This window comes from Abramis brama (genome assembly GCF_963993115.1).
Source record: "Abramis brama genome assembly, chromosome: 6".
NCBI lineage: Eukaryota > Metazoa > Chordata > Actinopteri > Cypriniformes > Leuciscidae > Abramis > Abramis brama.
Window position 1 is genome coordinate 45274356 of NC_139968.1, and position 24626 is coordinate 45298981.

Sequence of the window (24626 nt, forward strand, 5' to 3'; positions counted from 1 at the left end):
GCAAATGACACGACCCATATACCCCCAGACAACATAGCTCCTAGGGTCCTTAAACCCCTCCACCACGGTAAGGTAGCAGTTCAAGGAGGGGTAATTTGTCTATATGAATCTAAATATAGTTTGATTTCCTAATAACAACAAAGTAGGTTGCTAACATCTTACCGTTTTGTATGTGAAGAGAAACCAAATCATGAAGACTGTATTTTAGTTAGCAGACACACGAATCGCACAATTTTTTACTCTTCAGTTAATTCTTAGCAGTGTTCTTGTGAGTAATTCTCAGAGGCTTGATAAATACGGGCCCAGACCTTTATCACTATCAGCACTTCTACCTTTACCCAGGGCTCGACATTAACGCTTGTCCGGGACAAGTGGATCTTTTGAAGGAATAAGTAAAAGAGAATTTTACTTGCCCGACCTGACAAGTAGCCTGATTAAAACGTCAATGACAACAACAACAAAACTAACTAACTAAGGAATCACTAAACAAGAGAATTCTGATTTTATTACATTTATTGTAAGTTATGATCGATAGTGATCGGATAATAAATGTATTACTGACGGTAACAATGTTGTGCTGTTGGGGTTCGTAGCCTCTCGAGGAGAAATCTGAACAAATGAGCGCAGCTCGCACAAAGAAACTCAGTGAACAACACACTGCCTATAAAAATTCAAAATGTGGAGTTTTTATATATTTAACATATGATACTGTTAAGTGTTACGGCTGGCTCATATACCGCAACATAAAAGAGGCAAACAACCAAATGCTTTAACAAAAAACAATTTATTAACAAATCAAGCAAAACCAGTATTAAACAATCAAAAGAAACCGACGTCTAGGGGAAAAAACACATGCGTGTCACGCCGAGTGCTGTTTCCCGAATACCATCACGATTGAAAATGTGACATTGATTTCATACAACAGTTCAATAAACAGTTAAAATTAAGTCCCTTAGTGGAACCATTCCCCTTGGCAATAACTTCTCCCTTCTTATAACACCAGTGACATCCATGTTCCCCATTAAATTGTTTTATGTTTCTGACAGTGCAGTGAGCAACACAGACAAGATTAAACACACGGACATTCAAGCTTTGTGCATTACTGTTAGACATTCCTGCTCTAGCTGAATGCATTTATCGACAAATGGCTGCATAAAATAATTCATTTTCTCCCCTCGAACAAATCTGGACAGAAGTGGTTGAAAGTGGACAAAAGAGAAAAACCAGGAGTAAACGTGAATGGTCCCTTGTATACTTGTGATCCAATTGACCAAAATGCATCTTAACGCCAGCTGTAGACAAAGCCTCACAATCTTCTTTAATCCTTTTGAACATGTGATTGAAACCAAATGCGAGACATTTAAACTGACCAATCAGCAGATTACAGCTTTCCCACATCGTACTTTAGGTGTGACATTAGAGGCTTTCGCACCAGAGGAACCTCTTAATCTAGATAATAAAGCATCTCAATCAGCCTCTTCTTCAGCTTCCTGAGCAAGAACAGTTAGTAAAAAATATAAAGAAAAAACACTTTAAACATATAGATTATATTAAGCAAACTGATATATGCGATATTGCTCTTTGGGAAGGAACTGCATCTTCGAGTTGATATGAATATGCAATATCCTTGCAGCACTAAAGTAGAGTTAATACTATATTACAGAATTATTTCACAACCTTTATTATATACACCTCAGAAATATACTGAAGTCTGGACCTCGGTGAATTCATAACTGGATACAGCCGTGGTTGTGGCTGGTTAAAGAGCATCTTGCAGGTAAAAAAAAAATCTGAATGAATATATAACCGTGAATGAAAATACCATATGAAAAGATAATGCAGGATTTAAAATGTTTTAAAACGACATAATGACACCAATTTAGTAGATAAAGTGAGCGTTTCTTTGACTGCTCGTACAAACCGCTTTTTTTCAACATCGCGTCATTTTACGTCACACGAGGGAGACGTGTGCTGTGCTCTGCCGCAGCTCAGTGCAGAGTAGGTTGGTATTCAGTAAGAGCGGTCGTGAGTCAGTGTGTTTTCAGTAGTTTTTGTATTTCAATTTATCATCGTCATGGTACATTTTTGTGTTTGTGGAGCTTGCAAAAACTCCAGCTTGTCAGGACATCGAGTCCACCGGTTTCCTAACAAGAAAAAGGACGACGCTATCTTTCGTGCCTGGGTGCGGGTTGTGCAGGTGAAGAGACGGGATTTCTCTTCCGCGTCGGCTTCGGAAAACGCGGTCGTGTGTAGCGTTCACTTCAGATCGGAGGATTATCGTCCCGGTGATATGATGGAGTTCAACATGGGATACCGAAGTAAGAACCGGGTGAGACTCAGAGCTGGTGCGGTTCCTTCAGTGCACGCATCTTCGGGTTCTCCCGCCGGATGTAGGCGCGAGCACAACATCAACTGGCAAACGCAATGTAAGCGGAACGAAACTGAGCTACTCGTTATTGTGTTTGTGTGGACCGTTTATCAGTTTGGACCAGTGCAGCGCGAGCCTGATCAAGCAACACTGTAACTGCGAGATCCAGTAAATAAAGAATTCGCCACTGAAGTAATAACATCGCTGCGAGATCTAGTGAGAAATATTCACATTTCTCCGTTATTAACGGATCAAACAGCGCTGACGTGGAAACCAGGAATAAACATGAACATGCAATGAATGAACGAACTATCCAGTGTCCACAGATCAGCAACATTCACCATGGCTTTACTGTAGTAACACTAACTGCAACCATGGAAGTTTGGCATTTTCCACTAAGGCCCAGTATGCATCCACCTCCCTACAACACTGACTTTCCTCAGCTGTAAACATTGCCTCGCATTTCCCACACAAGCACCTATGGAACAAAAAATGTATCAGGAATAAATATCTCTCTGTCTCTCGATGAGAAACCGCTAAGTTATATCACGTAACGTTAGTCTGGGCGGATATTAATGAGCATGACAAACGCCTGATCAAAGCTTAGTTTCTGTTATTGTAAGTTCCAATATGTTCTGTGTAACATTAATCCTGGCCTGTCCCTGCTCTCTGGGCAGCCTAGCAGGCTCATAATTGTATGGCTGTGGTCCGTCAACAATTTCCTCAGCGTCCAAAATGTCATTGCGATCCACTTTTCCCTGTTGTTTGAATCGACCGCTCTCCCTCGTGCTACGTCACGACTCTCGCCCGTCACGCCCATTTTCAGATGCGGAAGTAAAATTTTCTCACAAAAACGACTCCAGAAGCCACTGTAGCGTATTTATAAGTTTTTTTTTAAAGAAAATCTAGTTCCTACATTATTTTTCTATACATTGACTTGTTGGGTCTTCTAACCTGCAAGTTGCTCTTTAAGACAAACTAATAGGAAAGAGAGGTGGCATCGCACTTGAAAGTGCTGGAACTGAAGATAAGCTACTTAATGTGAGTTTTTGTATGACTGTGTAGATTAGATGAACGAGTGAAGCTCTTCCCACATGCAGTGCAGTGATACGGTTTCTCTCCAGTGTGGATGATCATGTGAGACTTAAGGTGTCCTTGTTGTGTAAAGCTCTTCCCACACTGATCACATGTGAACGATTTCTCTCCAGTGTGGATCCTCTCGTGTGTTTTCAGGGATCCTGAATGATTGAATCTCTTGTCGCAGTGTGAACACTTGTAAGGTTTCTCTCCAGTGTGAATTCTCTGGTGCTTTTTCAAATCTGCAGCTGTGATAAAAGTCTTCTCACACTCAAAGCACATATGATTTCTTACACCAGTGTGTATTTTCTGATGTTCTTGTAAATTCTGCAGACGTGAAAAACTCTTTCCACACAAAGAACATGAATGTGGTTTCTCCAGTGAATGAACTGTCATGTGGCTCCTCAGGACTGAAGCCCACAAAAATGTTTTGCCACATTGATCACATTCATGCAGTTTCTCTCCAGTGTGGATCGTCTCGTGTGATTTCAGGGATCCTGAATGACTAAATCTCTTGTCGCAGTGTGAACACTTGTAAGGTTTCTCCCCAGTGTGGATCCTCTCGTGTTTTTTCAGATGTCCTGACCGACTGAATCTCTTGTCGCAGTGTGAACACTTGTAAGGTTTCTCCCCAGTGTGAATTCTCTGGTGCTGTTTTAAATGTTCAGCTCTACTAAAAGTCTTCTCACACTCAAAGCACATATAATTTCTTACACCAGTGTGTATTTTCTGATGAACTTGTAAATTCTGCAGACGTGAAAAACTCTTTCCACACAAAGAACATGAATGTGGTTTCTCCTGTGAATGAACTGTCATGTGGATCTTCAGGGCTGAAGCCCTCAGAAATGTTTTACCACATTGATCACATTCATGCAGTTTCTCTCCAGTGTGGATGTTCATGTGAGATTTAAGGTTTCCTTTATGTCTAAAACTCTTCCCACACTGATCACATGTGTATGGTTTCTCTCTAGTGTGGATCCTCATGTGAACATTGAGATTCTGTTTGCGTGTGAAACTCTTTCCGCACTGACGGCAAGTGAAACATTTCTGGTCTCTTCTTTTCAGTAAAGAAATACTTTCAGTCTGTGAGCGAGTTTTAGCTCCAGTTTTGACATGATGATGTTTCTCCTCCTCTTCACTCTCCTCATTCTCCAGCATCACGTCTGAAATGATAGTTAAAAGTATCATGTTTATGTAGCAAGGACTATTACATATATTAGATCAACTGCACAATTATCTAACATATTAAAACTATACAACAGTAATACAGTTCTGACAGTCTCTCAGAGAAATATTACATTTATTTTGTACAATGGCTAATTACTAATTAAAAATTAAAATGCTAATCAAAAATGTACAATGGCTAATTACTTGTTCATATTACAACGTTAATAAAAACATTGTAATATGAACAAGTAATTAGCCATTGTACATTTTTGGCGAACAAATGGTGACAAACAGGAAGTGACATCATTTGAACTCTTTCTAGAGTATGATGGGAAAATAATCTCAATCATTTGTAGTGTTGACTACATTCATCAACCCTGTTACCAAAGTTACAAGATAAATAACTTTTTATTATGAAATACAACTAGACTAACTTTGGCCTTGACATTCATAGGGAATTTGAAAGTTTAAACTCTAGCTATAGTCATTTGTGAGCGGGCTATATGTATTTATATATACAATATATATATTGTTTCCATCTCTTCTCGTTCTATGTAAAAGAACAAAATCATCACTTCCCGGGATTTCTACCAATGACTTTAATATTAATAAGATATTAACAGTCAAAACATGATAAAAACATGTCCAAATATAGTTGCAAAGAGCCATTATCGGGGCCAAGCAGAATAATATGACAAGACATGGCTGAAAGTTTCAGACCAGCAACAATGAGCAATTAAAGACATTTAAAGAGGATTTGAGGCGAAATGGCTGAAAAATCATATAAACAGTAATTAAAAATATGATTTAATTGATTATCACTTTCGACCAAAAGGTGGCGCAGTTACAAAACTGACAACTGACAATGACGCATACAAAGTTTGGGATAAAGCCTGAATAGTCCTTTCGGCATCATGCCTCAACTTTGCTGCTGCGCTATACGAAAACGGTTTAGTTTATCGACACGAAATCCATAACTTTTAGTCGGCATAGTCTGGAGATGATACGATTCGATTCGATCGAGAAAATCGGACAAACGGTCTAGGCGGAGTTAGAAAAAGTAGGTTTTGAAGGAAAATCAAGATGGCGGACAGGAATATCGGCCAAATAAAGTAAACTTGGTATCCATGTTCTCGGCTTGACCCAAGGAATCTATTAAGACCAGTGGCATTACAATAGGCAGATTTATTCAAAAGTTATTAGCCCCTTTGGAAATTTTGTTATAACTTTTGACCACTAGGTGGCGCTGCCTCTAAATATTTTGAGTACCTTCAGGGGATGGTGCTGATGGCACATTCTGAGTTTCGTAATATTACACCAATGCATTTGTTTAGTATAGCATTTTATTTCACAAAACTGTATTGAAGTCAATGGGAATTTCATGTTTTGTTCTATTATAGCGCCACCAAGAGGCTCAGTCCCACCATTTTTTTTATGTGTCCTCAGCGTGAGCTCATTCATATGTGTGTCAATTTTGGTGAAAATATCTCAATTCGCTTCGGAGTTATAGACATTAATATGAAAAAACATGTAAAAATGACTGACACATGACGCCTTCGGATTGGGAGGGGCTAGTGATCTCAAACTAAATTCCTGGAGGGCTACAGCTCTGCACAGTTTTGCTCCAACCCTAATCAAACACACCTGATCCAGCTAATCAAGGTCTTCAGGATTACTAGAAACTTCCTTGCAGGTGTGAGTTGGAGCTGGTTGGAGCTAAACTGTGCAGAGCTGTGGCCCTCCAGGAATTGAGTTTGAGACCACATATTTAGTTGGTAGTCACATACAATTTCACCGCTAGATGGGAGTAAATCCTACACAGTGTAGCTTTAAGCATTTGGGCATTGGCATTTAACTATCGACCTATGTTTCCAAACTTCTGACGGTGGTTTCGTCTCAATCGGACTAGCGGTTTCGAAGATATCAGCAAATGTTTTTTAAGCGATAAATCACAACGCTACACAAACCATAAGGCGAAACCTAGCATGTTTGGTATCGTTGGACTCGGCAAGGATTTAGGAGTCTAATGAGATGACTCTCGTGAATATAAGTCGACCACACCCAAAGTTATAAGCATTTGGGGGGGAAAATCACCACTAGGTGGCGCTGTTTCGAAACTTCTCAGGCTCCTTCAGGACATCGTGCTGATGACCCATACCAAGTTTTGTAACAATCCATTCATGCGTTCTTAAAATACAGCATTTTAGCACAAAATTCAAAATGGCCAACAGCCAAAATGGCTGGATTTTTGGATATCAGTCGACTCGGCATGTTACCCTGAATCTAACAAGACCAACTTTATGACAATATGACAAAAGTTATGGTCCAAAAGTTATTAGCATAAACGTGTGCAACTTTGGACAGTTGGTGGCACTAGAGGAATTGGTTTGGAGACTCCAAATTTGCTATGGTGACTGTTCAGACTGTCCTCTATCAGTGTGCCAAATTGCACAACTTTCCCGCAAGCGGTTCTGTGGGCTGCCATAGAAGCCCAGTCAGAAGAAAAAGAAGAATTATTTTTGGTACGCCAACAGCTACAATAGGTGCCTACGCACATTCGGTGCTTGGCCCCTAATTTCTGGGAATGACAGCACAGCACCGTGTCACCTGGAGCACTATATGCGTTCATCCATCATTATGAATTTGCAGGGCAAATCTAAAATTTATAAAGTGTCAAAAAGATTACTCTTCAACAGTTTAAGTTTGTATTCGACAGATTCGACTCTACAATCTGGCTTTGGAATTTTAGAACACCAAATTTCAGAATGATTTTACATTTTATGATTTTATCAATGTTTCAAAATTTGTCCGATTATTCCAATTATGAATTAATTATTCAGACACACTTTCTAAATGCACATCTTACATTCCTAAAAATATCACTAGGAGTTTCTTCTGTAAATATGTTTACATCACAGTTTATGTTGTATAATAGGCTAAATGATCAAATGATTTTGTTCACGTCTTCTGGCAATAACCAAAACATATCGTAAAGTTGTTCAGAGAACCATTAAAGATGCGTATTATGCGACCTCATTAACTTGCAACTTACATTACCTCAACAGTCAAAATAAGCCAATTATGCCACGGATAAGGTGCAGAAAACCGCTTCACAAATAACAGAAGTGCATCTAAGTTTATATAGCCTATTATATAAAAAACACGAAACACGAATAGCAGTCTAATCCAATGGATGAACTCCAAAACATGACATGTAGTGCACTTTGTAGAGACATTTCTTCCACTTAATAGATTTTTTTTATACATTTAACATGAAAATAGCAAGTTATTTATATAATTATCATTATACTTAATTTTCCTGAACATAGGTCATAACAAAAACATCTTTCAGTGTTTGAGATGGTGGTGTCAGGGTTCTGTCACTTCTATCTAGTTTATATCTTGGTTTGGTGACAGGGATTAAACTCCAAAACCGGACTTGAATGAGCCTAACAAATAAGTTGGGGCTAAAGTGGTTCCATAAAAGGTAATTGAAGTTCACGCAATCTCACTAATTTGATCCAGGTTTATCTAGTCTAGATAATTGCGTGTGCACGCGTTTCTGAAGCAGCCCTAGAGGTCGATCGTGGATCAAATCGATCCACCATCAAACAGCGTATATTTTGTGCTGTTTTATGCGTTTGTGATGTGTTTTTTTTCCCCCTCAGTGCAAAACTTACATTTTACAGTTATATTCTCCATCTGTAAATGTTAGAAAGTCATGCAAATATATCCATTTTGCTGCTAATCTTCATATTGAACGAGCGCTGCTGCGCACATGCGCGCCATATAGGAGCGCAATAATTCTGACTAAAATATACATTTTGCTTGGAAAATTAATATGCGATATTTTATAACACCAGAAATATCTTCTAATTATAATAATTTATCTTTAGGATGTTGGATAAGTTGCAGTGAACTTCTAGCTCATTACACTCATATATTTTATACTTCTAATAAAAAAAAATTGAACAGAAGTAGCCTAATTCAGGGAAGATTTTTTTTAAAGAAATTAAATATATAAAGATACAAAATATAGTTTTGGGTATAGGACCTGTGCTACTTAATAAAGATGATGTATACTTATTTAGAATGCTGAGAATTAAAGCTTTTAATGCAATACTTTGTTGGAGAAAGCAAGAATCCCCAGTTTTAAATGAGTGGTTAGATTTAGTTTCTAAAGTACACTATGGAGAGGATAACATGAAATTAAGAGCAAATGTATACATTTTGAAAAGATATGTGCAACTCTAAAATCAAAGAATATTCCATAAAATAAAGAAATATATATTAGCCTACATTAACTACATTTTTATATAACCCTCCCTTTTATTTATAGTTATTTGTTATTTTATTTATTTACTTATTTAATATTGAATATTTGATATTTAAATAATATTACTTGAATAACTATTAGGAATTATGTGTCATTATAAGAGTTTGATATAAATGTGTGAATGTTAAATTTTTATTAATATTTATTTATTGTTTTTTGTCTTTTTCCCCTTAAATCATATGTAAAAGTGTCTAACTATGTACTTTTTGGTTATTGTTCTAATTATGTGTTTTTTAGGCTATGTGTTGGTGGGTATTATCACAAAAGAAAAAAAGTAGAAGGAAAAATAAGGAATATTTATTGGGGGAAAATATGATGTATTTAAAGGAACTGTCCATTTGTATAATTGTGTTAAATGTGTTTGAATTGAAAGACTTAATAAAGTACATTATTTATTTATTTATTTATATATATATATATATATATATATATATATATATATATATATATATATATATATATATATATATATATATATATATATATGCTAAAATATTTGTTATTTGGACATTAGATGTGCCTTATTTAGAATTTTAAACCTACAAGTGTATTTTTATGATAGCAATAACTGTAAAGGGACTATTGTAATGGGGTAAATCAAATGTAGGCTAATATACTGCCAATTACTAAGCTCAGATTCATCTCTGTGCTTTTGTAATCATTTATTTTTAATTTTGTGATTTTAACTTCTGCTTTAAAAAGCTTTTTTTTAGATGTGTTCTAATGTTCTTCTAATAATCATAAACATGTACTACAGCTGCCAAACAAAACCAGAGAGAAATGTATTCATAACTCTTTAAAACAATCTAATTCAATCTTGGGCACAAAACATTCAGCCAGTAAAAAAAGAAAACCTGTAGTCTGTCTGCCTGTCTGTCTGTCTGTCTGTCTATCTAATCTCATTGTAGCCTTGTTTAAGTTGATTTTCTGTATACTGTGTATTTATTTTTGGACTAATAGTGGTTAATAAAGTCCAATAATGGTATGAGAGAGTGTCAGTGGTAATATCATTGTGTTCTTGTCGGTCAGTGTCAGAGGATCTGTGTAACAGCTGAGGCTTAGCCTGACAGTTAGCCTGCCCTGGACCAGGCTAGTTTCCCAGCATAAGTTGCCAGGGTAACTGAGTTTGAACTATTTTAAGTTTGCTTTATGAAACAGAATCCACCGACAATAAGTCTGACTAACCAAAATATGCCTGGCTTGTATTCTAATCTTGTTTTATGGAACAACCCTCCGGTTTGTCATGTGCTTGTGGTATAGTCCTGTTTGTTGTGAGCACATGGCTTGTCATGTGTTTCTTTGTGCCATGTGCTCTCCTGTCGATTGTCTAGACCCTCCCATCGATTGTCTAGCCCTCCCATCTTGTTACTGATTACTGATTAATTTACCCCACCTGCCTTCCCTCGTTGCCCTCTTTTATTTGCTTCCCTATTTATTCTCCCTGTTTGCAGTCCTGTGCTGGTTCGTCATCTATGTATCCTTGTGTTCCTGTTTCCTGACATAGTTCGGTTGTATCTTGATGCCTGTCCTGTTTTCCCCAACGAGGAGTTTTTGTTTCATTTTTATTATTAAAGACCCTCCATTCCTGCACTTAAATCCTCGCTTCACTATTACTTCCACCCAGGTGACAGGTGGATCCCCCAAATGAGGTGCCGGATCGGATTTGAGTTTGAGCTTCTGCAAGAACCAATGAGGTTCATTCTTGGCTTCAGCAAGAACCAATGAGGTTCATTCTCGTGTTACGCAGCACATTTGAGCTTCTGCAAGAACCAATGAGGTTCATTCTCGTGTTTCGCAGCACGTTTGAGCTTCAGCAAGAACCAATGAGGTTCATTCTCGTGTTACGCAGCACGTTTGAGCTTCAGCAAGAACCAATGAGGTTCATTCTCGTGTTACGCAGCACGTTTGAGCTTCAGCAAGAACCAATGAGGTTCATTCTCGTGTTACGCAGAACGTTTGAGCTTCAGCAAGAACCAATGAGGTTCATTCTCGTGTTACGCAGCACGTTTGAGCTTCAGCAAGAACCAATGAGGTTCATTCTCGTGTTTCGCAGCACGTTTGAGCTTCTGCAAGAACCAATGAGGTTCATTCTCGTGTTACGCAGCACATTTGAGCTTCAGCAAGAACCAATGAGGTTCATTCTCGTGTTACGCAGCACGTTTGAGCTTCAGCAAGAACCAATGAGGTTCATTCTCGTGTTACGCAGCACGTTTGAGCTTCTGCAAGAACCAATGAGGTTCATTCTCGTGTTACGCAGCACGTTTGAGCTTCAGCAAGAACCAATGAGGTTCATTCTCGTGTTACGCAGCACGTTTGAGCTTCAGCAAGAACCAATGAGGTTCATTCTCGTGTTACGCAGCACGTTTGAGCTTCAGCAAGAACCAATGAGGTTCATTCTCATGTTACGCAGCACGTTTGAGCTTCAGCAAGAACCAATGAGGTTCATTCTCGTGTTACGCAGCACGTTTGAGCTTCAGCAAGAACCAATGAGGTTCATTCTCGTGTTACGCAACATGTCTGAGCTTCAGCAAGAACCAATGAGGTTCATTCTCGTGTTACGCAGCATGTCTGAGCTTCAGCAAGAACCAATGAGGTTCATTCTCGTGTTACGCAACATGTCTGAGCTTCAGCAAGAACCAATGAGGTTCATTCTCGTGTTACGCATCACGTTTGAGCTTCAGCAAGAACCAATGAGGTTCATTCTCGTGTTACGCAGCATGTCTGAGCTTCAGCAAGAACCAATGAGGTTCATTCTCGTGTTACGCAGCACATTTGAGCTTCTGCAAGAACCAATGAGGTTCATTCTCGTGTTTCGCAGCACGTTTGAGCTTCTGCAAGAACCAATGAGGTTCATTCTCGTGTTACGCAGCACGTTTGAGCTTCTGCAAGAACCAATGAGGTTCATTCTCGTGTTACGCAGCACGTTTGAGCTTCAGCAAGAACCAATGAGGTTCATTCTCGTGTTACGCAGCACGTTTGAGCTTCAGCAAGAACCAATGAGGTTCATTCTCGTGTTTCGCAGCACGTTTGAGCTTCTGCAAGAACCAATGAGGTTCATTCTCGTGTTACGCTGCACATTTGAGCTTCAGCAAGAACCAATGAGGTTCATTCTCGTGTTACGCAGCACATTTGAGCTTCAGCAAGAACCAATGAGGTTCATTCTCGTGTTACTCAGCACGTTTGAGCTTCTGCAAGAACCAATGAGGTTCATTCTCGTGTTACGCAGCACGTTTGAGCTTCAGCAAGAACCAATGAGGTTCATTCTCGTGTTACGCAGCACGTTTGAGCTTCTGCAAGAACCAATGAGGTTCATTCTCGTGTTACGCAGCACGTTTGAGCTTCAGCAAGAACCAATGAGGTTCATTCTCGTGTTACGCAACATGTCTGAGCTTCAGCAAGAACCAATGAGGTGCATTCTCGTGTTACGCAGCATGTCTGAGCTTCAGCAAGAACCAATGAGGTTCATTCTCGTGTTACGCAACATGTCTGAGCTTCAGCAAGAACCAATGAGGTGCATTCTCGTGTTACGCAGCACGTTTGAGCTTCAGCAAGAACCAATGAGGTGCATTCTCGTGTTACGCAGCATGTCTGAGCTTCAGCAAGAACCAATGAGGTTCATTCTCGTGTTACGCAGCATGTCTGAGCTTCAGCAAGAACCAATGAGGTTCATTCTCGTGTTACGCATCACGTTTGAGCTTCAGCAAGAACCAATGAGGTTCATTCTCGTGTTACGCAGCACGTTTGAGCTTCTGCAAGAACCAATGAGGTTCATTCTCGTGTTACGCATCACGTTTGAGCTTCAGCAAGAACCAATGAGGTTCATTCTCGTGTTACGCAGCATGTCTGAGCTTCAGCAAGAACCAATGAGGTTCATTCTCGTGTTACGCAGCACGTCTGAGCTTCAGCAAGAACCAATGAGGTTCATTCTCGTGTTACGCAGCACGTCTGAGCTTCAGCAAGAACCAATGAGGTTCATTCTCGTGTTACGCAGCACGTCTGAGCTTCAGCAAGAACCAATGAGGTGCATTCTCGTGTTACAGGATTACAATTTTTGGGTGAACTAACCCTTTTAATACTTAAATATTTGTATATTTTAATCTGGACTACAACATGTCCTAGATATTGATTGAAAATGTTATGATTTTTTTATTATTGTTCAGTAACACTTTACAATAATTCATTAGTTAACATAAACTGGCAATTAAATACTTCTAAAGCATTTAATAACCTTAGTTAATGTTAATTTCAACATTTAATAATACTAACATGAACTTACTATTTAACTACGATCAGTTGTATTTTTATAACTAACATTAATAAAGAATAATAACTTCTGTAATAAATGTAGCTATTGATCATTGTTCATGTTAAGGCACTAACTAACATTAACTAATAAGATCTTATTGTAAAGTGATACCTATTGTTCTTTCTATTTCTTTTGTACTTTAATCTGTTTGAAACATTTGTTTACTTTATATTTTTGTGTACTGCTTTATTATATTTATATGTTCAGAGTTCTTTTTGTTATAAGAAAAAAAAGTTATTAAACCTGTTATAGTGTAAAAAAAAAATTGTAACATTTCAGTAACGAGAAAATACTGTATATCGTGATAAAAGTTTCAGCAATTGTCGCAACATGAAAATTTTATACCGTCACATGCCTACATACAACTTTATCAGAAATTATAAAACAGGTTTTGTTTAATTTACACCATTATGAAAATTGTTTGATTTTGGTATGTTTAATATTTATTACTAATTAATACTAATAACTTTTTTTCTACTACAAACACTAAATCTGATGAACTGCTTTATAACCTTAATGTTCTTCAGCCTCACTAATGAAGAATCAGGAATAAACACCAACCTCTTTGTTCTTCAGTGTGTTTCATTCTGCAGTGTTCTGGATCTCTCATGTTCTCACTGTCCTTCAATAAACTCTGTCTTTGCAGATTTCAGCTCTTCCTGATGGTTTGATGCTCGTCTTCACTTGTAGCTGATGGGAATATTCCAGCATTTATTGGTGAATTGCAGTGGGAGGAGCTTCACTGAAGGAGGAGGAGCAGATCTGACAAAAAACAAATTTAAAAGATTAGTTAATGAATTTATATATTTAAATACTAATTCAAGCATTACAGTTGTGTGTATATTAGAGCTGCATGGTTCTAGATAAATGGATATAAAAAAATGAATCTGCACTATTATTGGGATCAGTAAGAGTTTTTATTGTAGTGAAAGAATATTATTTTGTTCAAGGATTCAATCAAAAACAATAATACTGAAAAAAGTGATTACAATCTTCTGTTTTACATTGCAAAATGTAATTTATTCCTGTGATCAAAGCTGAATTTTCAGCATCATTACTCCAGTCTTCAGTGTCACATGATCCTTCAGAAATCATTAAGAAACCATTTTAATATCGCTTCCCTTCAAGAAAAAATACCGACCTCAAACTTTTGAACAATTTACACACGCACGCACTAACATATTGTGGATTTTAACACGTAGCGCCTATTTCACGCGTTAAATGTGTTAAAAAATTTTGGCCCTCATGGCTTTCCATACCTACACACACACACACACACACACACACACACACCGCACAAGAGTGGTAATGTGTATGCATCATCTCACACATGCTTCCACACGCACACATACATACATTTAAGGACATGCATTCATTTAAGAATAATCTTTATTTAAACTTTTCTCTTTTGTCATTCACATTCATTTGTTTCAGTATAATGATAGATCATAATAGCCACACTAAACAAACAATATTCATTAATTCTTTATTGTTAGATTTGCATATGTTTACACTTACAACACATTTTTATATACATCGTTACTGATTTGAAGTGCACAAAAATTAGTTAGTTTGTATCTGTTACTTATATTTGTTTCTATTTTGAGTTTAAAAAGTTTACCGGTGATGGTCCGCTGCAGCCGCATCCTGGCGTGACGAAAATTAGAGTCCGGGCAGAAACAGAGAACTGAAGCATTATTGGTTCCGCCCGGACATACCATTCGCTGGGAGCTGCCCGGGGGAGGAAGAAAAGTTGATGTCTTTATTAATTGATTCCTTTAGTTGTACATTTATGGTATTTAATTACATTTTGATTTCCCTTATCTTTATTTTATATATATATATATATATATATATATATATATATATATATATATATATGGTTGATTCGATTTTTGATTTTAATGATTTTAATTCCATCCTTTCCTTTATAAGAGGTCAGTTTTTAGGTTGTTTGGTTTTTGGCTAATTGTTTTTTTATCTCATTTTTTGTTTGTTTGTAAGAAATGTTTGAGTTTGTAAAGCTGATTTTTTTTTCTTGGGTTCAAAAAAAAAGACCCATTATCCATAAAAAGCTTGTGTTCCTTGTTCCTGACTTCTTGGTCCCTCTCTCTCTCACACACACACTCACTCACACAACCGACCCCTAAACCTTCCCATCACACAAAACTTTCTGCATTTTTACATTTTCAAAAAAAAAAAACTAATTCTGTATGATTTATAAGCTTGTTTCCTCAGTTTAGGTCACAGTGACACGAGTCCCCATGAGTGTGTGTGCATTCAGGTTTAAGTCCCTACCGGGATAGAAAACATGAACACACACATACACACACACACACCTGACTTTCATAGACCTATTTTCATACACACTGTAGAAGCTTCCAAAACCTCAAGTTTCACTGAACGAACACTGTGACTCATCAATGCCACAATATCAGGTGACGCTTCTTCCTGTGACTCAGCGGCTGCTCTGATTGGCTGAAGCTCTTCCCACATGCAGTGCAGTGATACGGTTTCTCTCCAGTGTGGACCCTCTCGTGTGTGTTCAGATGTCCTGAGCGACTGAATCTCTTGTCGCAGTGTGTGAAGATGCTCATCAGACTGATGACGTGAGTGAAACTCTTTCACACTCGGTGCAAGTGTGCGGTCTCATCATCTCAACTTCTTCATCTTCTTTCGCTTCCACCAGGACTACAATGAACGTAAACAAATCAGCAAAAGTCCCAAAACTTGATATAGGAATCTTAAAGGGGTCATATAATGCCATTTTTGTACAAGCTAATATGAGTCTTTAGAGTCTAAATTCAAATTTTGTAATATACTTTAATTAAAAATTCTCATTAGTATTGTAAGAAAACACTCATTTTACCTGGTCAAAAACAGCTCTGTTTTCAGCACGCTTGACCCTCGTTTGTAAAGCAGTCTGGTGTGTGAAATGATTCACGCAAACATGAAAGCATTGACGTTGATCGTGGGGATTATTCCCTTCGAAAACAAACTCAGCCACATCTTCAGCGGTTCGGATTTAGGAACATCAGCATGATGCTGTGTTCGTTATTACACCCAAGAACAGAACACCACAATCGCTTAGACGCCATTCTGCTCATAGACAGCGCTCCAGCGTATCAACAATGACCGCGCCGGTCCGTGCGGACTATGATTGACGTGCGGGTCTGTGTTGAAACGCTGCTGTCAATCAACAATTGTGGGATGGGCGTCGATTTTGTGACGTCACAAAACTTGATTTGAACACAACGGCTTGATTTGAGATGGGGGGAAACATACAAGGAGATTTAAAAAAAAACACTGGATGGATTTTTATCATTTTATAATGGTTGTGTACAGGCATTGCCAACACACATTTCAGTACAATCAACTTGTAAAAGTGCATGTACCATTATATGACCCCTTTAAAAAAAACACCTCATATTTTTGTTTGCTTGCGGAATGAAACAAATTGATAATTCGCCACTAGGTGTCAGGACATAAACAAAACAAGAGCACTTAAAAAGAGCAAAATATCTGCATTTGTTTTGTTTTTGTAATTCAAAATCTGATCAACATTCCTGTGAGATATCTGAATGAAGACGAGCACAATCTGGTGATAGAATAGTTTATTCACTACAGGACTGAGATGCAATGTTGAAACCGTTCGATTTGATTTAAATAAAAATACATTTTCATTCATAATCAGCAGCACAATATTACGGAAGCTTGTTTCTGCCACTCCATAAACAATAGAAAAGGTAGTTGCGACTTTTTGTCTCACAATTCTGGCTTTTTTTCTTGCAATTGCGAGTTAAAGGGTTAGTTCACCCAAAAATGTAAACTCTGTCAGTAATTACTCTCCCTCATGTTGTTCCAACCCCGTTAGACTTTCGTTCATCTTCAGAACACAAATTAAGATATATTTGATTAAATCTGAAAGCTGGATCACTCCTCCATAGGCTTCTCTGTTACTGAAACTTGCCGGCCCAGAAAAGTTAGTAAAGACATCGTTAAAATAGTCAAAGTGTCTATTTTTGCCGGTGTGGTGAACAAATGAGTCCTACTGAAGAGATGAGTCCGAGCTTAGGACCCCATTAGTATGCCTGATAATATACATATGTCAATGTAAATAAAAATAGTAATATACACAAATAAACATTATTTTATGGTTCTTTTAATTTAAAAAATGTAAAAAAAGTGTACTTGTAACATATTTTGCTGATTATTACAATAAAAAATAATGACAATTATAATTGCATTACGAATTGCTGTGAATACGGTAAGGCAGTATCAGGGCAGTATAAGCTCAGCTAGCATGATCATCGGATAACGTTAGCTGTATGCTATGCTACTATCTTAGCTAACTAAAAAACAATCTTCACAATCTATAGCTTCGGTTAAATACTAGTTTATGAAACGTATAAGTTAAAATACATTAATGACTCGTTATAACGTAGTACAAACGTCTTCTATAATAAAGTGATTTTGTATGTATTTAGTAAAGACATCGTTAAAATAGTCCAAGTGACTACAGCAGCTCAACTTTAAGTTTATGAAGCGACGAGAATACTTTTTGTGCGCAGAAAAAACTAAAATAACGACTTTATTCAACTCTTCATGTTCTTCTGTGTTTCTGAGTGAGTTCACGTAGTGTAACAGCGCAGCGCTTCTGGGTTGTACGTCTCAGAACGGAGGCTCACTATTGGCCGACGCTGGTCATGTGTGTGATGCGTGTGATGCTGGCCAATAATGAGGCTCCGTTCTGAGACGTACAACCCAGAAGCGCTGCGCTGTTTTTTGCGCGTATTCTCGTCGCTTGATAAACTTAAGGTTGAGCCGCTGTAGTCACTTTGACTATTTTAACGATGTCTTTACTAACTTTTCTGCGCTGGCAAGTTTAAATAACAGAGAAGCCTATGGAGGAGTGATCCAGCTCTCAGATTTACCCAAAAATATCTTAATTTGTCCTCTGGTGTTGCTTGAGCTGGTCGGCCGTCACGAAGGCCTTCCCGCACTCGAAGCACACGTGATCCTTCACGCCGCTGTGCACTTCCTGGTGCCTTTTAAAGCAATCCACCCGCGCGAAGCTCTTCCCGCACAACGCGCACAAGTACGGCTTCTCGCCCGAATGCACTTTGGCGTGTCTCTTGAGCGCGGACGCGGTGATGAACTCTTTCCCGCACTGCTCGCAGTTGAACGACTTCACGGCGGCGTGAGAGAGCTGGTGATCCTTGAGGCCGTTGATGTGTCGGAAGCTCTTCCCGCACTGGTCACACGCGTACGGCCGCTCTCCAGTGTGGATGGTCATGTGACTCCTGAGCTTCTCGTTCCGTATGAAGCTCTTCCCGCACTCCGGGCACGCGTGCGGCCGCTCTCCGGTGTGCAGTTTGATGTGCCGCTGTAGGTTAGCGTTGCAGGCGAAGCTCTTAGCGCACTGCGGGCACGCGTGCGGCTTCTCTCCGGTGTGTGTGGTCATGTGTCTCTTCAGCCTCGTCCTGCACGCCAGACTCTTCCCGCACCAGTCGCACGTGAACGGCTTCTCTCCGGTGTGGGTTTTGGCGTGCCTGGCGAGTCTGGCTTTACACGCGAAGCTCTTGGCGCACTCGACGCACGCGAAGGGTTTCAGTCTCACTAGCGCACTGAGGGCACGGGAAAGTCTTGTTAACCTTTCCTGGGAAAGACATTTCCGGTGGCGAGGAAGATGGAGGTTTGGTCATGGGATGATGATGATAATGATTATGATGATGTTTCTTCTCTTCCACCTCGTTCGGTTCCTCTTTCGCTTCCATTAGAACCTGAAATGAACATAATAAAAAAAGTCATTAAAGCTGCATTCCGTAACTGTTTTGGGTTAAAAATGATTGATCCAAAAATAAATTTGAGAAATTAAAGGAACACACCGACTTTTTGGGACTTTAGCTTATTCACCGTATCCCCCAAAGTTAGATAAGTCCACACACACCCTTCTCATCTCCGTGCCGTAACACTGTCTGATGCACACACCGCTAGCCTAGCTTAGCACAAAGACTGGAGGTAAACGGCTACAGCTAGCATACTGCTCCCAATAAGTGGCAAAATCATGCCAACATTTTCCTATTTACATGTTCTGATTTGTATAATCACAGCGTGTGCAAATAACAAGGTCACATGAGACACAGTCATCTTTTAAAGATACACATACTGGGAACTATATTCTCAGAAGGCGAAGCACTGCTAATTCTGCAGAGTGAACTCTGAGCGAACTCTGCTCCTCACCACGGAGGTTCTCAGGCGCTGTGAGTAAATCACTCCGCCCAAGTAGCAGTGCTTCGCCTTCTGAGAATATAGTTCCCAGTATGTGTACGGTTAGAAGATGGCTGTGTCATGTGACCTTGTTATTTGTACACGCTGTGACTATACAAATCACAACATGTAAATAGGAAAATATTGGCATGATTTTGTCACTTATTGGGAGCAGTCGAGCGATTTTTTTTTTTAAAGATCGGGCTTTGGTCGGACCAAAGCTTAGCTTTAGCTTTTCTCCTTTCATCGTGTCCATAATATACGTGCAGAGCGCAGGCTACTGTATGGAATATTGTTATATTGATAATATTATAAATATGCAACGCAATATGCGATCAAGCGAGAAACGCGATGCATTAGATGACAGTTGACCATGCAGAGCATCAGGGAGAAGTTGGAGCGTGGGGATTTACTAAAAGTTCCCAATACTTCAGGAAAAGCTGCATTTTGAAAGAGTTTTGATTTGATTACCTCAACAAGTACCTAAACAGTGGCCCTGTCCTAAATGGCACACTTCATGTGCAATTTCGGTCTTGTGGACTTACAATGGCTGCCGCATGCGCATGTCCGTTAAGTCCGTGAGACCGCAGTGTGTCCCATTTTTAGATCTCAGAAGGGTGCTCGCGAGCACCCCCATGTGGTCGATTTGCGCCCTTGATGCACACTTTTGCCGAGTCCGCGGTCAAAGCGGCATTACGTCAAGAAAGTGCAGACTCAGAGGAAGACCGCGAGTGCTTAGGGTTCCATTTGGGACAGGGCCAGTGAATGAGCCTACTCAGTTCAACGGATTTTAATTTATTTATTATATTTTTATTATTATTTAACGTTAGCCAGTTGGCGAAGAGTTCTTTGAAATGTTGTTCTTCAGTAAAGTTACTTGACATCAGAAAAAGGTAGGCCGTTAATCTTTATTTACTGCTGAATCACATTTGGCTATATAATATTCTCTACTGCATGCTTATGCTTCTCTGTAATGGACAGTCTGTATTAATATTTGTGGGCATGATTGTCGGTGGTGGTAGTTATGTTTGAGGCCTATAATGAAATTTTACCTAGTAGCGTGTGTGTATGTGTGTGAGTCTAGCAGAGACAGCGCGCATCAGAAAGCGTGCGTCAGAGAAAGCTCAAAGTGATATTGATGTTGGTCTCGGGTCGAGTTCGGGCTGAAAAATTGCAGATGTTTTCGGGCTGGGGCCGGATTAGGGCTTGAACACCACGGGCCAGGTCTCAGTTAGGGCTGGATTTTTGCCCCGTGCAGGACTCTAGGCAGTATGCTAGCTGGAGCTGTTTACCTCCAGTCTTTGTGCTAAGCTAGGCTAGCAGTGGGTGCATCAGACAGAGTTACAGCACGCACAGACATGAAAAGGGCATGTATGGACTTATCTAACTCTGGGGGATACGGTGAATAAGCTAAAGTCCCAAAAAGTCGATGTGTTCCTTTAAAGATATATAACAAATCAGGTAGCCGTTACAATTAACCCTTCGCAGTTAGTTTGATTGACTGCCAATCATAATCCGCCATTGGCCGACTCGCCATTTTTGTCCGACAAAGCAGTCAGGAGAGTTATGTCTGGTTCAGATTACAAGATTTTTTTTGTCACTGGTCACAGATTTTTTTTGTCACAGGTCACTGTGTCAGATGATATTGACCACGATCACGATTTTGACTCCTAAAAATATTGTCATGTCGTGGACAAGAAACATGTCAGACTAAACGTTGCTTTCCGACCAGTCATCGCGAGCCGTCTCACACACACATTCACTCGCACATATATACACGCACTCATACACACACACACACACACACTCACTCACACATATACACACGCACTCACTCTCGCTCGCGCACACACAGTCACACACACTCACTCACACTCTCACTCACTCTTGCTAACTCACACACACACTCCAACTGTCGTCGTGGAGGACCGAACAAAAATTAAACATGCAAGTCTTTTTATCGTGATGTCATGAAGCATCGCAGACGTCGCGTCTGGGTGGTCACCCACTATACGAGATGAAACGATCGAATCTTGCATCCCGACCCATGTTGTCGTTTGCGAATCCCCACGACACCCTACGTCAAACGGATCGTGCCAAAATCGGGCTAAAATCGTGTAATCTGAACCAGGCATCAGTAGATTAACGTTGGAGGATTTGAACTTGAAAAAAGAAGTGTACTGACGTCTTTCCGCGGTTAAAACAACATTCCTTCTGATGTTCATTGATGTTTATTTGATGCTATAAATGAACTAGAAGGAAGAGATGATCGGTTCACGAGCAGCTTTAACTCTAAAGGCTCTACAGCGATCTCTCAGACACAAAACGGTATATTGTTTAAATTTCTTCAAAAAAATGACCAAATTTGAAAGGTGAGACTTTGTTTCATATCAACCGTAAACCGTCCTGTCTGTCAGTGTGTTGTCAGTGTCCTCTCTGGTCCGCGATGTGTGTTTCACTGTGAGAACATGGTGTGGCGTGAGAGAGGCGTGGCCTGTCGGACATAGCAACAGTAACTAAAGGGGGCGGGTCTTTGCGAACAGTCAGTTGACTGAAGTGATTTTGATAGGCCACTTCCAACAACACGGCACTCGTTCAGCCTTTCGAATCATGCAAGAAAACATGAATCATCAAGGTTTTGTCAAAGCCACGGCAACACACTACTTTTCCCATATTGGCTTTGATGAACAAGACACACATTTTGCCCTGTTGGAAAGAATATCCACGTTTCAGTACAGGCATTGCTCAGAGTAGCATAGCCTGATAAGGGAGGATTAAGGGAAAAGGAAAGGAATTATTATTATTATTATTATTTCTATGAGGTTAAGTGCTCACGGAAGTTGTCTTTTGAATGTTGTCAGGGATTCTGCATTCCGGATGAGGGTGGCGAGATCATTCCACCAGCATGGAACTGTGAATGAGAATGTTCTGGAAAGTGATTTTGTGGCTTTCTGTGATGGAACCACGAGACGTCGCTCGTTGACCGATCGTAGGCTTCTGGTAGGGATGTAGACTCGTGGGAATGAGTGAAAGTAGGAGGGAGCTGAGCCTGTGATAGATCTGTAAGCAAGTGTCAATGCCTTGAACTTGATGCGAGCAGCGAGAGGTAGCCAGTGCAGAGAGATGAACAGAGGAGTGACGTGGGCCCTCTTGGGCTCGTTGAAGACAAGACGAGCTGCAGCGTTCTGAATCATCTGTAGAGGTTTAGTTGCACATGATGGAAGTCTGGCCAGAAGAGCATTGCAGTAGTCAAGCCTAGAGATGACCAGGGCCTGGACGAGAAGTTGTGTTGCATGCTCAGTTAGGAAAGGCCTGATCTTCCTGATAGTGTGCAGTGCAAACGGCATGATCGAGCTGTCTTTGTAATGTGGTCTGTGAAGGTCAGCTGGTCATCAAATATTACTCCAAGATTTCTAACATTTGTTGTTTAACATTTCTATCCTAAAATAGCTGTTAAATATGAAATGTTTAGTTTAGCTATATTTGATCTCACACTTCATGACGGTTAACTGAAGCACTAGAACATGCGCTCAGCAGCTTCTGTGAACATAAAGCCTGTCTACTTTAATTTGATTGGTCATCTCAATATTCTGATGTTGATGAGCGGCGACAGACCGCAGAGCTCAGACGAGAAGATCTTGGAGCTGTGCAATATCCTTGCAGCACTAAAGTAGAGTTAATACTATATTAGAGAATTATTTCACAAACTTTATTATATACACCTCGGAAATATACTGAAGTCTGGACCTCGGTGACTTCATAACTGGCTACAGCCGTGGTTGTGGCTGGTTTAGACAAACTAATAGGAAAGAGAGGTGGCATCGCACTTGAAAGAGCTGGAACTGAAGATAAGCTACTTAATGTGAGTTTTTCTATGTCTGTGTAGAGTAGATAATTGAGTGAAGCTCTTCCCACATGCAGTGCAGTGATACGGTTTCTCTCCAGTGTGGATCTTCATGTGTTCCTGAAGGTTTCCATGTTGTGTAAAACTCTTCCCACACTGATTACATGTGAAGGGTTTCTCTCCAGTGTGGATCCTCTCGTGTGTTTTCAGGGATCCTGACTCACTGAATCTCTTGTCGCAGTGTGAACACTTGTAAGGTTTCTCTCCAGTGTGGATCCTCTCGTGTTTTGTTAGGGATCCTGACTCTCTGAATCTCTTGTCGCAGTGTGAACACTTGTAAGGTTTCTCTCCAGTGTGAATTCTCTGGTGCCGTTTCAAAACTACAGCTGTAATGAAAGTCTTCTCACACTCAAAGCACATATGATTTCTTACACCAGTGTGTGTTTTCTGATGAACTTTTAAATTCTGCAGAAGTGAAAAACTCTTTCCACACAAAGAACATGAATGTGGTTTCTCCTGTGAATGAACTGTCATGTGGCTCTTCAGGTTTGAAGCCCTCAAAAATGTTTTACCACATTGATCACATTCATGCAGTTTCTCTCCAGTGTGGATGATCATGTGAGACTTAAGGCTTCCTTTATGTGTAAAACTATTTCCACACTGATCACATGTGAACGGTTTCTCTCCAGTGTGGATCTTCATGTGAGACTTAAGGTGTCCTTGTTGTTTAAAATCTTGTCCACACTGATCACATGTGAACGGTTTCTCTCCAGTGTGGATCCTCATGTGAGACTTAAGGTGTCCTTGTTGTTTAAAATCTTGTCCACACTGATCACATGTGAACGGTTTCTCTCCAGTGTGGATCCTCATGTGATCCTTGAGATTCGGTTTGTGTGTGAAACTCTTTCCACACTGACGGCAAGTGAAACATTTCTTGTCTCTTCTTTTCAGTAAAGAAATACTTTCAGTCTGTGAGTGAGTTTTAGCTCCAGTTTTGACATGATGATGTTTCTCCTCCTCTTCACTCTCCTCATTCTCCAGCATCACGTCTGAAATGATAGTTAAAAGTATCATGTTTCTGTAGCAAGGACTGTTACATATATTAGATCAACTGCACAATTATCTGACATAATATTACATTTTAAAACTATACAACAGTAATACAGGTCTGACAGTCTCTCAGAGAAATATTACATTTATTTTAATAAAAACGTTATGAACAAGTAATTAGCCATTGTACATTTTTGGCGTACAAACA

General features: G+C 39.6%; 2 protein-coding genes across 3 annotated transcripts; both read right to left on the bottom strand.

Moving 5' to 3' along the window:
* Window positions 1–768: 768 nt before the first annotated feature.
* Window positions 769–15019, bottom strand: LOC311084309 (uncharacterized protein). The gene is made up of 3 exons (XM_084116264.1): window positions 14876–15019; window positions 13816–14016; window positions 769–4608 (listed from the first exon to the last, which is right to left on the bottom strand). Exons 2-3 carry the CDS (start codon window positions 13862–13864, stop codon window positions 3401–3403), a joined length of 1257 nt encoding a protein of 418 aa, XP_083972390.1. The 5' UTR covers window positions 13865–14016; window positions 14876–15019; the 3' UTR covers window positions 769–3400.
* A 1832-nt stretch (window positions 15020–16851) lies between these two features.
* On the bottom strand, window positions 16852–24413 carry LOC311084634 (uncharacterized protein). 2 transcript variants are annotated; one of them, XR_014606558.1, is made up of 2 exons: window positions 22360–24413; window positions 16852–19037 (listed from the first exon to the last, which is right to left on the bottom strand). XR_014606558.1 is itself a non-coding variant. In XM_084116814.1 (2 exons), exon 2 carries the CDS (start codon window positions 18716–18718, stop codon window positions 18200–18202), a length of 519 nt encoding a protein of 172 aa, XP_083972940.1. In that variant the 5' UTR covers window positions 18719–19037; window positions 22360–23371; the 3' UTR covers window positions 16852–18199. The 2 variants fall into 2 exon arrangements, 1 of the variants encoding a protein (XP_083972940.1); XM_084116814.1 differs by having other exon boundaries at window positions 22360–23371.
* Window positions 24414–24626: the final 213 nt, after the last annotated feature.

Bases quoted from the DNA above. Each gene is read 5' to 3' on its own strand.
- LOC311084309 (XM_084116264.1), bottom strand. From the start codon at position 13,864: ATGAGAGATCCAGAACACTGCAGAATGAAACACACTGAAGAACAAAGA. The intron at 4,609-13,815 runs GTTGGTGTTTAT...CTATCATTTCAG, and splicing joins ACACACTGAAGAACAAAGAG to ACGTGATGCTGGAGAATGAG.
- LOC311084634 (XM_084116814.1), bottom strand. From the start codon at position 18,718: ATGACCACACACACCGGAGAGAAGCCGCACGCGTGCCCGCAGTGCGCT.